At 40.3% G+C, this 17,672-nt stretch overlaps 1 protein-coding gene across 7 annotated transcripts in view; it reads left to right on the forward strand.

Annotated features, from left to right (window-relative positions):
• LOC309643533 (uncharacterized protein) overlaps positions 1-17,672 on the forward strand; it is a 455,314-nt gene that overhangs the window by 318,071 nt on the left and 119,571 nt on the right. For all 7 annotated transcript variants that reach the window (XR_014253791.1, XM_082426306.1, XM_082426307.1 and 4 more), the window contains exon 4: positions 1,996-2,130. Coding sequence is in view for 6 of the 7 variants with exons in the window: in XM_082426306.1 (XP_082282432.1) it covers positions 1,996-2,130 (135 nt within the window). In the remaining variant the exon portion in view is untranslated. The remainder of the gene's footprint in view (positions 1-1,995; positions 2,131-17,672) is intronic.

Raw genomic sequence — 17,672 nt, forward strand, 5'->3', positions numbered from 1 at the left:
AATCCGCCCGCCAATGCAGGGGACGCAGGTTCGATCCCTAGTCTGGGAAGATCCCACATGCCGTGGAGCCACTAAGCCCGTGTGCCACAACTACTGAGCCTGCGCTCTAGAGCCCGTGCTCCACAACAAGAGAAACCACCGCAATGAGAAGCCCGCGCACCACAACGAAAAGTAGCCCCCGCTCGCTGCAATTAGAGAAAGCCCGCACTCAGCAACGAAGACACAATGCAGCCAAAAATAAATAAATAAATAAATAAATTTATTTAAAAAAAAAATCTGAACTGTACCTGAATCAAACCTCTAGACATTTTCTTTAGCCAGTTCCCCCACCCTTTTCTTTCTCAGGAGGTATCTGGCCAAAGGCTTTTTCGTTTGGTCTTGGAGTATTTGCCATGTGTAAGGGACTGTGTTTTTGTTTTTATTTTTGTAAGGGACTGTTTATAGGGCTGATTCATAAGCATGTTGACTATGGTCCACAGCAGAAATTCACTTAGGTACTAACTCCAAGCCTCACTGTGTTGGTGCTCTAGGGTGGCTGGACCTACTTCAAGGGGAGCCAAAACATACTTGAAATAAATTATTTTTAATTCATTTTCATTTAAAACCTATAAGCCAATCAGTTGTAGTGGCCTGGGAGTCAGAAGCATAGCTCCATTTCTGTCAGGAGTTTGTTGTGCAATTTGGGATAGCTTGACACATGGCAAAACTTAGCCGTGGATTTTTTGATTACCTGATGTTTTATATCATTCATATTTCTTTTCTCTGTTGATGATTAATTGAGATGTGTAAAATAGTAACTTCAGTTAATATTTATTGACTGTGTAAAAAAGCACTGTTAAGAATGCAAAGGTGGGTAACATGTAATGTGTGCCGTCCAGGTTGGGAAGGGCACACAGATTTCTAGATAACACGGATGGACCTCGTTAAGGGCTTAGCAATGTGCTGCAGGATTCCGGAAGAGAGAGAAGGAGTGCCCATGCATACTTGACTTGGAGGATCAGAAAGGTCTCCCTGCAGGAGATGCCTTCAAGATGACTCATCCTTCTTCCAGGATTGGCCTGCCCTCTGTCTCACACTCTCATAGCTCCCGGTACTTCGCTTTGCTGGCATGTCTCCCAGTTACAATTACACATTATTTTATTATTTGAATAATGTCTAGGCCACTAGATTGTAAACTCTGTGAGGGTAGAGACTGTGTCTTTTTTGCTCACTTTGGTGACCCCAGAGTCTTTAATGGTGCCAGTTTCAAAGGCAGTCAAAAATATCCAGTAACTGGATGAATGAGTGGCATTGAAGAAGAGGTGGGAACTGGGGTAGAGAAGGAGTCTTCCAGATGGAGCGAACAGTTTGAAAACTGGCCGTGCATAAGTGGCCCCCTATCAATTCTTAGAGACTTTATAAACGTTAGAAATGGCAAACTGCATAGGATTTTTTACCGAATGACGAGAGGGCTTATTGAGAGAAATTGCGGCAAGTCAGGAGTATCTCTAACCTTTCCTTAGTAAACTCAAGAAAATCTTATCACCCACGATTTTATTTTAGCTTTTCTTGAACCTAGTAGGTGCTCATTAAATATTTGGAAACAGAATTAGAAGATGGGTGAATTTACGGACGTTTTCTGTCCGACACCCTTTTGGAATAACAAGCTATCATTGCCTACCCCCCTGCCCCCTCCTGCTTCTCACTTAAGCCATGTCTTTATGCTGTGAGAAAAATGGTGCAATACTGGGAAAAAAAAGCAGGGCATCTGGTTCACCAGATATGCATATGGCCACAACATATGGCAAACCCAGGGCATTTGACCATCGTGCTCATTAGAATGTGCCGGCAACCCGGATGCCGCACGTTCACTGTGTCTGTGTCGTTCTTCTCTCAGCATGCCGACCTGGTGTTAATCATCAAGACACACTTGCCTTTCTCCAGCAAATCACCTCCTCCACTTCTTTTACCTCTGATTTCTTCTGTAATACCCTCCTCTTTTGTGTTTACTTTCAGTTGGTCGGTGGCCTTCAGACCAGCAGGATGGTCCTACTCTACAGATCGTACTAAAAGCATCAACACACCACGCGAGCCACCAGAAGCAATGGCAGCAGCTCATGGCCTTCTCAGGTGGTGAGAAGAATGTGCAAGGTTCGTTTGCATTAAGGCCTTATGGAAAATAGTCTGTTTTTCTCAGAGTCTGGGATAATTAACTTTGCACAGAAAAAAAGAAAACCCACCCCACCCCAGAGCCCCTGATTGTCACTCAGGGACTTGACAACGTCAGGAAGAGGAGGGCCGGGGAGAGTGCCACCCAACCCCCACCCCGGCAAACAAAACAAGACTACAGGCAATTCAAACACTGAGCCTGGATCAGTCTTCAAAAGCCAGTGAGCTGCGTATTCATTGTGTGTATTAGATAGTTTCCCCTTAAAACGTCCTGGCTCCAGTTTTTCCGGGCCCTACTTAGGTTTCTATTTCCCTCTCTCCTCAAACCTCTACCTCCCACTTCACTAAGGAGATTCCGTTTTTCAGTTCTCATCGGCAAGTGAAGCACCGTTCATTTAGTACATTTGCATATTCCAGTTTTGTGCAGGTTGGTCCTCTCCTGTTGCATTTCTAAAATGAGGAATGAGATCAAAACTCGTATTAACCCCAATGTCATCCCCTTTGCTTTTCATTCATTGCTATTCTTTGTTTATCATCTTTCAGCAAATTTTCAATCCATGTGACAATACTCCCATCGAAATCAATTAGAACCAGTTTCACAAAATAGACTTACTGATGCCCTCTGTCAATCTTGTCTTGAATTCCAGCTGCATATCATTGATGCACATTCACTTATTGCTAGGTACACATTATTCCTTTCATCTGCTAGTAACTATCAAAAAACAGTAACAAATTTGTCTGGAAGGATTTATTCTCCACATAGTTCCCTTCTTCTCTTTCTTTCTAAGTATCGCTGATGATTTGATTGAACTCAAAAGAGTTACAGATTTTTCTCATTTAATACCCAATCCATTATTTCAAGGCAGGAAAAGTGCAGATTTTTTTTTCTTTTAAATAGTTTTATAGACAAAAGTGAAAGATTTTTCATTCTTGCTTCAAATTCATTGTGAAAACAGAAGGCAGTTTTCCCAGATGGAAATCTGTCATATCATTATGGAAATGTCAGATTTCCACCCGGGGCATATTGACAAAAAGCCATGGTTTTTGCCCAGGGGGTGGAATTTCACAAATTTTCCCAAGAAGAGCTGCACTCCCTGGTAGAAGACAGAGGCAATTTCTTTCCCCCATTTCAGATTTGTGAGACCGAGCTCTAAGAGATTGGTTTCAGGCAAATACCCACAGAGGAGGAAGAAAGCTTTAGCATTCCCAGTACTGGCCATAGGGGCTTGGCTCTTGTTTCTGAGTCAGTCCTGGCTGTATTTACTTTAATATTACAGTTACCCTGAGCTGTAACTCTATTGGCAATGTCACACAAAACGGGTGTGTCATATTGCCAAACAGAGGAGAGGTTTCCTTCTCTGACCTACCTGATTCTGCCATGTAAATATCTCCCCTTTAGTTAATAAATATGCTCTTCTTAAAGTATCTCTTAATTTTGATAATTGTGTTTTTTCCCCCTGAGAATGGAGCATTTTAAACCTCCGTTAGTGAAGTATTCATGCATGTATTAGAAATATTAGCAAATCATGTCCATGTTAATGAATGATAGGACGTTTAGAGGAAAATAAAACAATCCCCAAACATTTTCATACATTTACAGTCATCAGAATCTCACGCTTTAAATAGATGAAAGAGATTTGTGAGTGGCATAAGTCATGGCGGAAATAGCCGTGGGACATGAGTTACTCTATTCTATTACGGAAAAGTCTCTCTGCCTCGTATAATGGCCTGCAGACTAGCAAGCACAATGCAAAGGATCTAAATATTTTTCTTAAATAGATTTGCTGTTCTCAACAAAAAACCTCCTCTAAAGATTACACTAGTATAGGTACTCTGCTCCATTAATATAAATGACTCCGATGTACATTTTTTCCTAGCAGAAATACCTGCATTTAAAAAAAAATGCAGCAATAACTTCAAACTTCAAAGGTTTGAACTTCAAAAGGTTTCTTGCATTCTGCTTGATGGGACAGCATCTTATGCACACATGCTTTTTTCCCTGCTAAATGCCTTAATAATGAGCTTGGGTTCAGATTTTGTGAATCGGAGCCAAGTAACTCTATTTTAGTATATTTGCTGGGAAATGAACTAGCTCAGGGTAATTAGGAAAGCAATTTTATTAGCTTCTATTTCATAAAGATTGTTTTTTAATCAGAGTCAGAACTTACTAGAAATGATTCTGTGCTCATTGCTTGGGTCTCAGGAAATGAAGTGGGGCACCATAGGTCCTAACCCACAGTAAAACCAATGTGATGAAGACAGAAGCTTTGCTCTTAATCTCTAACAACGCTGTAAAAATAAACCCAATCTGATGGCATTATAAATAAAAGGGTCACAGCTAACGATTACCTGTGTCTAGTTTATTATAGACTAGGGCCTTGATAACTGAAGGAGTTAAAGCTTTCTTTTAATTGCTCAAGGAGTCTTGGATTCAAGTTGTGAACAATCCTGGCTTGGGGCTCAGGGGACTGGGGTGGGTAGAAAGCAAAGTAAAACACTGGATTAGGTGCATATGTCTTCAAGAGACAAATGGGAGAAGGAATTGGGACTGATAGTGTATTTAGATAATGTAGTGCAGCTGTGAAAAAGACAAATGCTCTACTGGGGCACACAGCAGAGAAGGGGGGTGTTGCTTATAGGAAAATGGAGTTTCTGTAATCATGCCTCTCCTGGCAACCACTTATGGAGCACGGCATACTGTTTGGGGCACCTCATTATAAAGAGAACATCCATACTGTAAATTAGAGAGAACTCAGAGAAGGGTGACAAAAAAGATAAAAGGATTAGAAGAGATGACCTATAAAGAAAGGTTAAAGGAACATAGCATTTAAAGCTTTCAGGAAAAGGAGCTGGAGAGATGGAAGCCTATGCTAACTGTCTACAAATATTTGAGCAATAATAATTTTCAGGAAAGAAGGGGATTGCTTGCAGTGGTTGAGAATGGTCTAATAAGAAGTAACGGCTTGAAACTAAGGAAAGGGGAAAATGTCGGTTAGGAGACATTAGGAAACATTTCTTCCCAGTAAGGGCAATTAGGCACTGAAGTGAACTGCCTGGGGAGGTGGCTGAGGCCCCATCACTGTAAGGGTTGCCAGTGTTAAGGGGAGTTAAAGCACTCGGGGAGCTCCTCTGAAGGGAGGGAAAGCCCACCCTTTTCTGAAGACATTCCTGTACAGGAGAAGTGGTCTAGAACAACCCAGGAGGACTTTCCCAATGGCCTCAATGGTGATTTAACACGTGTAAAGCGAGTGTGTGGAGAGTCGGGGTGGAGGTGGTCCAAGAGAAAAGCCATCCACGAGTACGGGAAGTATCCTTCCAGAAGCTGTTGTTTCCAGCTGTCGGTCATTAGAGCTGCTGCTCCTCCTTTACCTGTACAGTCGTGAAGACATTTACGTGAATCATCGCACAACACCTCCAGAAGTCAGAGCTAAAGTGGGAAGCGAGGGATGCCTCTGCCTAGAAAGCACCGTGAACAATGAAGGGTGTGAGGCTGTGGGCATCAGTCTCTGCTGTGCGAGCAAAGGGGAACAGAGAAAATTGCCATGTTTTATCATGTTGGGCTAGCTGGAACAGGTGACGCTGTGATCAGGTATGCATGCGTAATCGCTCCCCCAAATAATCACCACGTGGAATAATTTCCCCCCAAATCTTGCAGCTTCAACTCATTCTCTGCGAATATGACTCATAACTCTTGGCCTTGAATGTGAATCAAGATTCCAAGCTGTAGGCTCAGGGGTTTGTTGGATTTATTCAACTTTAGTCTTTATTTATAGACATAAAAGTGTATTATTGGTTGTAACATCCAAACAAAAGAAAACAGATTGTAAGCATCCATTAATGTTTTCCCAAAAGGGAAATCGCACGTTTCTCTCCGGTCTTTCATTCTCTCCCTTGTAATATTAAGATGATGTCATAAACTCGTAATTACTTTGTGATGTTCTTGTGCACTTTATATCTGTTGGTTCAGAGACGCAAATTCCCTCTCTGATGAGAATGCAGCAAACAATATGAGCAGGTGGAAGGTAAGTCTTAGGTGGCTTGCAATTTAGAAACCACTGAAGTTTTGAATTCACACTATTTAAACTCTGTTCTCTGGGAGGGAAAAGATACATTTAAAAAACCTTAGATCTTGCATTATATACATGAGATGAGGGGTTAATTTTACTGGAATAATTATTCTTACTGCCAGAAAAGAAAATGATTTTGGTTAACAATGAATGTAGGGGCTATATGAAAAAATGTTGTATTTATCTGGTAGAAAGTTTTCATCCACTAATCATATCCAGGAAAGCAAAGATACTTTAAAAGAAGGGGTACATTTGTATGTGCGTTATTAGATGTTTGGCTTTCAAGTATATTGGGATAAACAGAAAGCACAAAACACAGGTCTGTGAGAGAAAAATGCATCACAAGATGATGACTTCCTATTTTCTTAGCCAAATCTTTGTTCTTTTACTCCCAGCTCAGCGCTTCAATTCTGCAAGAAAGAGGCCGTAAAGTATCTATTTCCAACTCCTCTTTAAGCCTTGCTCAGGTTTCTTATTGCTCATTGCTAACCATTTTAATTTCTGACCTCTTCTGCTCCACTAGTTACAGACCCATTCAGTGACCCTCTAGGATTCCCAACTCGGTGATTTATGTCCTTGCCATATTCATGTGAAGCACCAGCATCAACCTCAGAGAGAGAGAGATGGTGGGGGGGGGGTGGGGAGAGGGAGAGAGAGAGGGAGAAGGAGAGAAAGAGAGGGAGAGAGAGGTGTTTCCCTAGCACTCTCCTGCTTGGTGTTTTAACAACTTTTCTGTATGTTTCTCTCTTCTTAGAATCTTAATAATGATCTTGATGCTGGCAATTTTAGATGTCCCCAGCAATGCCCCACCTCCCCACCCACTCAGAAAAAAGAAAAGGACTCTTTTGAGTTTTAATTGCTGCAGCTATTAAAGACTGAGAGGCAGCATTTCCTTGAGTGGTGGAGTTTGGGGCACGATGGAAACGGTGATCCTGCAGTCTCTAATCTGATCAATAAAGCTATTGACTTCTGAGAGAGTCAGACGGGAGAGTAGGGTCTGGGGAAGCTTGCTTCCACCTTGGCCTTAATACCGTCTCTCTCCTGTGGGGAAACAGAACCCTTTTTCCTTTATTATTAAGGTATTGAGGGTTATGAGACCATCTATTAGGAGAAGCTGGGCCACTCTTATCATTTGTTTAATATATGCCCACTCTGGTCTTCTTATAAATTGACAAGTAGACCAACAAATGTGGATTCCATTGGCCATCCTTAGCTGAGTCATTTCCATTCAAAGTTGAGTTAAAGGTAATTTAGCTTTAGATCTTTGTTTTGCCAGTTTTATATATATATTCCTTTGTGGTTTTTTCTCACTCCTGTGTTTAATTCCAGTCCTTTCCCCCATTCTCTGCATTCTTTACAAATCCTAGGTCTCCAGCAAAACAACCACATCTCACGTGAGCCCTGCTCGAGGATCAGCTTTATCTGTGTCTGACCCAGGCATGTGTTGCATGGTAACACGTTCAAAATCGAATACGAATGCAGACTAGCAAGCCTCTCTGTCAGGATATGGACGTGCCCCACACGTCGATCCTGTTTAGTTATTACAATCTGAAAACTTAATCATACACTCTAAGGAAAGGCTTTGATAGAGAATTTTACTCCTGCATGTTCATTTAAGATTTAGACTTGACGTATTAACGCCAAATTTAAAATTGTGTCCTCTTCATTGCAATCCTCTGTAGCTACAAGGTTCTAATAAATATTATGTCCTCCCATCGTGCAATTAAAATTTTCCACCTCATTTCACAATGCAAAACATTCACATGTTGTCAATCATCTTGAAACATGATTTTTTGACATCATATAATTTCACTTCATTTTTTCAGACAGACATCGCACCAGGAAATTATTTAAGAAAGAATCCTATTATATCTTTATTTTTCCACCAAATTTCACCTTCAAATGCAGTCATTTGTGTACATTTCAGTAATTTCAACAATAAGCTCGCAAAGAGAGGGAATGGCAAGCCCTCAGACACGTTCACATACGGGTTTTGCCGCTCTTGCAAGGCTGCAGCTCAGTTGTGGGCACTCGGTTAGAAAACATGATTTTAGCCATGGGAAGTTTACAAGTCTTGCTGCACAAAGTGAAAAGGTTGCTGCTTGAAACAGCTACCACCTGGGAGGCTGGGAGAAAAACATGCGTGTGCTTTTGAACTTTCCTCTGTTTAATAACTAGCAGACACTAATGATTTGCCAAACATCCTGATTTAAAATGGCAGTAGTCAAAAGCAAGGCTGCCTGCTGGTTGTCAGGTAGCCCACCTGTTCTCCAAATCAAAGTTCCCCTGACCTGTGCCCAACGCAAAGCTGTTATCCTTTAAACCACTGCTAGATGTGCGCGTACGCCTTGTTGGGCTCTCTCGCTAACGTTCCGGTTTGCTGTCGGAGAGAAGCTTCCTACTGGCAGCTTCATGTTGCCTTCTTTATGAAGGCCGATCCTTGGGGAATGAGCTCATGCACACTTGTTGGGGAGGTTTTGGTGGGGGCTGGGGTGGGAGGGAAGGGAGGAGGGCTCGTGTGCTTTAAGCAGCAAGGGACAGTTAACGGGAAAAAGTCGACTGAAGCAGTGCTCAATTCAGGATAGGATGAGGCTCCCTTCCTAGTGTTTTAAAATAGTGGGGTGGTTTTTCAAGAAGGGGCAACTGTATTATTCATGACTTGGTGTAGTTTTTTTGAGAAGAAATGCAGAAAACAGCTAGTGGTTGAGGGTGGGAAAGATGTGAAATAGGGAAAGTCGTGGTCTCTAGGAGGGTGAGCAAAGGTGGTTTGCGATGAAAACAAAGGGGCCTGAGGAGGGGGGAGAACACTACTTTGGAGTGACGTAAAGGAGAAAGGTGATTAGCAGAATTTATTAAGTGCCAGTTTGGTTATTATTTATTAGCATAGAAAAGTTAATTTAATTAACACTTGTGATATTCGAAGTTGCAGTGGGCCACGTGACTATTTCCAGCCAACTGCATAATGGCAAGAACATGGAAGCTGCTAGGCCTGGGCTCTTTCTTCATGTTCTGTGACTACTTGTTTAAGATATTCTAGGTTTATGTAGATATCAATGAATATATCAGAGTGAAGCATTAGATAGCAATGGAAGGAATTCTTTTAAAATAGTTCTATCTAATACTGGGTGTTAGAAGGATTACATTTAGGATTTTATTAATGGTTAATCTGTGAAAGTGGTATGGAGTAAGAGCTCATGGCACATTTTTTAATACCTACTGTGTACTACGCTTAACAAATATTATGTCATTTAAATCTCATACCAACAATGTTGGTATTATTATCTCTTTTTAACTGATATGAGATCGAAGACTCACACAAGGTGACATGGCTAATAAAATGTCAGAGTTCAAAATCAAATCTCCCACACCCTCAATGTTTGTTCAGTGAATGTTGACAATTAAATCCATACCATAGTCACTTATGGATATTCATGCATGCTTATTCATTAATTATACCCACACATGTCAGAATACCCATCTGTTTTTTGATGGGTTGGTTAGTAAATTAGAAGGAGATCCTTTGTGATAGGCAAGAACATGTCTCCCCTATCTTTTTTTCCTAAGTAAAGGCCTTTGTAATGTTCTTTAAGCCCCAATCCAGAGGGGTTGTCTCCAGGGACCAGGGGACACTTAACTTTGTTCTCTAAAGCCAATTGTGCTACAAATGAAGATAGCAATTAGCATTCATCATCCATGGTGATTTTTATCTCCCTCTCTGGGTTGACACAGTGCTTATCACTGGGGTACCTAAGTGCATTGACCTGCTTTGCTAACTTCTCAAGAAACAATGCTGGGAGGAGAATAGCTCCTTCCTCTGAGCTGTTCAATGCCTAGCTCACAGATGACCATTTAATTTTCTCACTATTGCAACTCCTTCATCATCTGAACTGCTATGTTGTTCACACTTGCTCAGTAGTAATGCAGTGAAATTCTTATGTGATGGTGAGCAGCCTTTTGAATCACAAAGTATATTGAAATTTATGCCATGGTGTGTCTACATACGACTTACCACATGTTTTAGGAACTATGTAGTACAAATAGAATCTACTTAAATAAGCTTAAAATAGGTGTTTTCGAAAGACTTCATGGGCATCTCATGAAACCCATAGGTACTAACAGAGCTTTGCATCACAGAAATGGGGGCAGAAGTGGGCATCTCCTCACTCCTCTCTCTCATCCCACTATCTCTCCTCTCTGCTCCTCTTTGCTCCTATGCTTTATTTTCATCTCTGATGACCAGTTTTCTCTGTTTACATATCTGCTTACACATGGCGCATTGTGGCTGCCTTCAAACGGTGGCCTTAGCCTGCAAATCTACGTGACTGTTCAGCTCATATCCCCCACATCAAAGTAAAGCAGATCCCAGTTTCCCTATTTCAGATTCCTAGGAGAAGGAATCTGCTGAAGCCCAGGTCATGTGTCTACTCCTGGTCCAAACAGTTGTGATGGGGGAGGGTGGCTGGAGAGGAGAGGTCGTTCATGCTTGCTGGGCTGCTTCTTTCAGGACACTGGGCTCCTCTGAAATGGATTAGGAGGAGAGAGGTCTGTCTCTCTAGAATCAACTGGAGTGAGGATTGTCTATGGGAAAAAAAAAGGTGGACTTAAGTGTGTACAGTGATGGATTTTTAAGTCACTACACTTAAGAGAGAGAAACAAAATTCTCATACAGAAAACCATATCCTGTACATTTTTAGTTAGAGGTGCTTCTGCAGAGCACCAGGGAAACAGAAATACCTGATCTTAGATCTGAAATCAAGAATTTCCATATTTTTCTAGACTAAAATCACACAGTATTTTTGGAAGATTATATGTATTTCTACATATAAACCTATTTGTTGGAATTCAGGGAAAAGAGGAAATTGAATTCAGCCAATATTCTTCCCCTACCCTACCCCCACCCCTAGAATACACTGGAAAGCCACCTTTCTCCTCTCCCATCCATGTGCATTTCATCTGCAGACACAGCTACCACCAGGCTTTGCTGGCTTTGTGAGCACGGCTCCGAAAGTCTTGAAGACCCTTGAAAAGTTCAGTTAGCTCTTCAGATAGTTCTATCAGGCTGTTTTGTAGGTCATAATTGGGATTTCTAACAACCCTGAGTAGATGTCTATGATTTGCTGAGAAAAGGTTAAATTATAATCAATTCTTGGGGAAAGTTTGATTGGAGGACAACTTTCCTCATGCCTGGGGGCTCCCTCCTTCTCTTCCTGGCAATACCATCATGGTCTGGGTGTTTATAACTTCACTCAATTCAATTGCTGTTTCTCCATCCTTGAGTTGTACCCAGACAGCCAGTTCCCTCTCATGAGATGAAAGCATCTATATTTGAACAGGCTGAGACATCAGGTTTCTTCCCTTAATTCTAAGGTTCCAACCAGAATTGGAACCATCAAAGGTTCCGATGCCGTCAAAGAATATGCCATCAAAGGATGACCAATATGGCCTATTAGGTAAGAAGTCTGATCCCACTTCTAATATCCTATTTGCATATTTCCTTTTCCAAAGAATGCTTTTCACACAGGTTTCTGGCCTTGAAGTATGTGGCTAAAGGTTTATAAGGGACTGATTTCTCTCCAAAAGTGCTTCACTCTCCAGTTGAGACAGACATGCCTACAGAAGCTTGAAGTACTGTGTTCTAGTTCTACTGAAAGGAGAGTTCTAGCACAAAGCTCCTTTGTGCTTTCCCTGTCTTCTGAATACTGTTTAAGACCATTAAATTTTGTCCCTACTGCTTCAGTCCTTGGCCTCTCTAAGGGACCTAACCTTGGGGTGATGCTGAAAGGTTGCCATGTGCATGCAACTATCAAATTGCTCCACTAGGTGAAATATAAAAATGTAATGAACCCAAGCTTTAATGTAACCAAACAACAACAGAATCACTTGAAAGAGCCACTGACTTCCATTTTCTTGTGCTTTGAAGGCTTGTTGTACATGGGCAAAAGAAACCAGTAGCCCTGAGTCTCTGCCCCTTTCAGGGCCATGTACACGGCAACAAAAATAACATTTTAAAGTAAGTTATTTACGAGACACTGTTCTAAATGTTTCACCTGGATCATCTACTAATTATAAAAACCACTTTTCGAGGTAGGTGTTTCCATTATCCCAATTTTACAGATGAATGGTCTGAGATTCAGAGAGGTTAAGTAACTTGACCAGAATCACAGAGCATGGGTTAGGATTTGAACCCTGGATGGGAGAAGTCAGGGCAGGACTCTGTCGTGGGGAATTTCAGTGGGGGCATTTAAGTAAAACCGAATAGCATTATCAGAAAGTGATCAGATAAGTGATCTAAGCATAAGCCCCTTCCCCTGCGGCCTGTGTAGTATGAACCGAATAGCAGCTGGTGGATTCCCAATATGAACCCCTGCCTGTACCCATCCACTTCCTAACCCTCTTGCCTGCTTTCACCGCTTAGTCCTTGTTATCATTGAACACATTGTATATTTTACTTATTTAGGTTATTTATTATTCAGTTTCTTCCTCTGTGGAGTGTACGCTCCGTAGAGGCAGGGGGTTTTGAATATTTTGATCACATTTTAGGGGTCTTCTTAGGTGCTCAGTAAATACCGTTGAAGGAATGAATGCTGTTGTTGGACATCCATTAGGAAAGTCTGGCCAGAGGCTGTGCCTTTGCTTTCCTGTTCACAGTAGTCATTCTGTCTCCCTCTCTCTCATTGTCTCAAGTTTCAGCTGTTTTATGGCCAGGTGGCTGGCTGAATAGGTTTTCCATTTGGGGCTTTCTTCTCTCTCTGTTTCTCTGTCCTCCGTACTATATTTCATCCAATGTTACTCACTGTCATTTGGAGCAAGTTTCCCTCTCTTCCCCACCTGCCCCCCACAAAATCTTTATGCTAAGCCATGAGGTGGTGTGAGAAAGATGAGGATGACAACCTAGGGTAGACAAGGTAACTAGCACTTTATCCCAGGAGACAGGTGGAGAGCATCCCGGTGGCAGCAAAGCAGACCCAAGGGGTTACAACCATTCTGTTCTAGGTCCATAGGACTAAGTTATCCAGACAGAGAATGAAACATTAGCCAACATTCATACTGGGTTGTGAGTCAGTAGTTTGCCAGTATATCAAATCATCAAAATAAAATGTTTTCCTTTTTGTGGGAAAGAAGATTTCAAAATCTCCTTTGATAGACTTTCCTGGATAAATACTGTGTATGTGTGTACTTATTTATTTGACAAACATTACTATAGTGCTTATTTTGTTCCAGGCACTATCCTAAGTGTTTCAAAAATAAATATTAAGTCATCCAATAGTAAGTACTATTCTTATCCCCTTTCCTCCCCCCTATTTTATAGATAGAGAAACAGAAGCAAGAGGAGGTTATAAAACTTGCTTGAGACTAAGAGGTAATAGTAGCAGAGCTGAAACTTGTGCCTGTGTACCCAGGTCTGGCTCCAGATTCAACACTCTTATCTACTAACCAGGCTACCTCTCCAATATTTACTGATACTCTTATAGTATTGGTTACAGTCTTATTTAAAATCTGTAATTGTCTAGATCTTTACAAAGGAGATGACAAAAACCCGCAGCTGTTTTAACTTCAAAGAAAAGAAATTTCCTGATCTGATTTGTTTTGCTTTAATACATTGATTATCTAGTATATATATGTATACATATATATTAAATATATAAAAATATACATAGATTAGAATATATACATGCATATACATATATATTCAAATGTTACATAAATATATTTCGCTAATCCATACAGAGCTTCATCAATATTTCTTCTTTATTCTCTTTTATGCCAGCAGCTTTCTTTATGCATTTCCATTTTCCACATTTTTCAGAGTGATTGGATTGGGTTGCATACACTTCTCCTGAAATATTAAGTGCATACCGTCCGCATCCACACGCACTGAGTCTATAGTTATGATCTATTATTTCAAAAACCCACATGGTAAAAAGAACAGAACAGGCCTTGAGTGCTATGAAGTATTAGGTCCAAAGAACCCCCTGCCATTCATCTTCTCACTAATGCCGGGACTAACAAGACCCCAGAGTTTCTGTCTCATTGGCAGATCCTTTGTCCTAAAAACACAGAAACCACACACACACACTTACACACATGTATGCATACCCGCACTCCCTCGCTCATATCCACTTTGTATATCTAAGAGAATTAATCTATTTCATAATGAGTAAGTTGTTGCATAGTCAAGTAGGAGAAGGATCCCTAACTATTTTACCATTCCTGAAAAGTTTTAAAGGGGATATGGTATCAGCACAAGTGTCAATCCAGATTGTTGAGCTCTGTCTCCAGGATGATTTGGGGGAAAGCTAGATACAGAAATGGCTGGGCAAGACATCATTTTTAACTTTTAATTGCTTCCACCTGATGTTGTCTTTCTCTCTCCATACCGCTTCTTCCTTTTGACCTTTGTCATTAAATACTCCCAGCATCTAAAGGTGCTGCTGCTGCGTCTCCCCCCTTTTTTTTTTCCCTCTCGTGGCTTGAAAATAGGATAAGGCAGCCTTCCTTGTTTGACTTATGGAAATTGGTCTTATTGCTTTGGAGTCAAGCCGTGTTTGTTGCAGTATAATTTCCTGGCTGGTGGTGGCTCACTGTGGTAACTTCTCGAACACCCCCATGCCTGCATTGGGTCCACAAATTCATTTTTTCTTCCTTGTATCCCAGCGGATTTCTGCTACGATACAGGCACACACCTCTGAGCACACATTCCCTTTACTTCTGTCTCCCCGTGAAGTCCACTGCTCAGAACTTCCGAGTCCCTGTCCTCTGCCTTGTGAGATTTTGCGACTTGTCTGAGGTTGATTCTGCAAGTAGAACAAAACCACAGACCCCTGCAGTATGTTTCTAGATAAATTCATGAGGAAAAAAATCAATTCCACTGAGTTAGTTTGTTCAGATGGAAAAATCTTGTGTCCTGTGTAGACATGGTGTTATTCACTGGGTATTTCAATCACTAGTTATTTATGGCTGTTAAGTCTACAAAGCCCAAACACCCAGATTCGGTCATCTTTATCTATACTATTCCCCAAGTAAGGATACTCTTACATACACACATACCCCTATGGTTAATGTCATGGACCAAAAATCCTGATTATTTTGTGAATTTTCACAGTTCAGTTAGATGTTTTGGCTCTGTGTAGACACAGATTACAAAGTGCTTCCCAGTAGGTATCCTTTTGAATCTGCTTTATTGATGTAGAGCAAAGTTTCATTTGCTCACAGGTTTTAATTTAAAAAAGAAAAGCTAATGCATGTTGGATCTCATTCTTCAGTGAAGGTAATAAGCCTCGTATGTATATATAAAAAGCTACCACCCTCTGATTGTCAAAGTTTGCTTCTTTCTTTTCAGGTTCTTCTTTGTATTGTTTTACAATCTAGGTATATCTGTTTAACATGAAATGCAGAAAATGACAGGGCTCAGACAGCTACTGCATCCAGTGACAAAGATTACTGTCATCCTGGCTCATCAGTTAATTCATCATTGGCAATGGTCCATTCCATTTCCTAGTAGCCTAGCAACAGCCAATGATGGGGAGGGCTGCTTGCCATGTGACAATGGTATGTGGTACTTTCCAGAATGCTTTTACATAAAAATAGGATGATAATTTATAAATTTACATTTTTATTTTAATAAATGGGAATATTTGGTTTTAGGGGTTGACATTCAAAAGGGAGACAATTTTATTTTGCAGACCATGACTTTAAAGTGCTGGACTAGTGACTTGATAACAGAAATGGAGCTATCAATTTCACACATAAACAGGGTTTAAAGTTGAGCCTGTGAATGCCTTACTTTACCTTAGAATGAATGATATTCCCCCGCAGAGTAACTATAAAAAATAATATAATTAAATGAGAGCTGTTCTTATGTCAGTGCATGCACATACATACACTCACACACACACATACACACGCGACATAGGATTTGGGGTCTGAACTTTGGCTCCTAATTTTCTTTATCACTGGATAGAAAAAAAAGCAAAGAGATTCATGAGCAACAACAATTATTGTTGTCCTCAATATAAAAAAAAATCTTTTGGTTTCTCGCAATCCTCCTAACTCTCTATTGATGATTCATGGTTCGGCAACTCACTTGAAATCTGCTCATTTGTTTTCACTGATTGAATTCCCTGATTGTTAGTATGTATAAATGTGTTAGCTACTTTTGAAGCTATCTTCTGTTAAAGAATTGATAGAAAATCCTATTTAAATGTCATAATGCTTTTTCTCTTGTTATGACAGTCATTGGGTAAATAGTTTTATTTTAGTGCTATAGTTAAGAAAAATCTATAATCACCTCCTCATAAATCTTTTTTAAAAAATCTATATTTAGCCCCATTTGCAGAGACAGGAGTTGAAAATAGGCTACTACCTAAGACATGAATTCCGTTAAATATTAAAGAGATCTCATCAATGATTTTATTAGTCTCCGAGCTCAGTAAAGGCCTCCCTGACATCTAAAGCCTAATGATTTTTTTAAAATATATTTAAGGCCTTGCACTGCACCTTTAAATATTGAACAATATTGAAAAATATTGAAGCCCTTTTTTTGTATATTAGCTTTAGGCAGAACTGTTGTATGATTTCCACTTCTTTCATGACATTGTAATGATGTTACCACATACAACTTTATCTTGCATGAAAAGGTGAAGTCATGAGTGATTTCTCCAATTTAAAAGCACTCAACCCTCACAGTGCTAGAAATGAATATTTTGCATATATTCATGCAACAATGATTCAATTTAAGATTTCTATTTTCAAACATTGCTTGAAACCTTCACTATGTTAGTAGTAAAACTGCCAAAATGTGTAATAAGATTTATTATAGATGAGTAGCATTTTATTTAGTATTTCATGTTAACATGCTTTTAGGGTTACCTGGTTTAGCAGGAGAATTCATCTTTCTTTTCTAATCAGAGATAACATTTTATCGTATTTTAAAAAATACTCTTCCCGTACACATATATATTGTGGCACAAACTGAATTTTTCTTGCTGGCAACACAAACCCAAACATTGCTCCCATCAAAGCTCAGTGTACCCTCACACAAAGCTGCTCCAATTGAAAAAAAAGAGAAGGAAGATTTCCATTTCTCTTTTGTAATCCCTGTCCTTTTTCTCCAGAATAGCTCTCAAACCCTTTTGCTATACATCCTTAAAATGGGTTCAGAATTTTGCTGCAGACTTTACCCCTTTAAAGGGGTCTTGTTATATTCTTGTTTATACTGTGTAGATGCTTCATGCTGTAACAGCATAAAAACACAACATTATAAGTTTCCTAGAAGCCATAGCATATGTTACAGGCGCAAAAAGTATAGGTTGGCGGGAGCTCTTAATTGGGGGTTGTGTTTCTGAAAGAGGCTTGCACAGATGGAGAAAGAGATGTATCTAAAAGCGGTTACCTGTGGGCTTGTGTATGAGAGGTAGGGAAAGTGTGTAACCATTTCATGGCTGTACCTGGGATTAT

The sequence above is a fragment of the Balaenoptera physalus genome (assembly GCF_965194825.1).
Source record: "Balaenoptera physalus genome assembly, chromosome: 15".
Classification (NCBI taxonomy): Eukaryota; Metazoa; Chordata; class Mammalia; order Artiodactyla; family Balaenopteridae; genus Balaenoptera; species Balaenoptera physalus.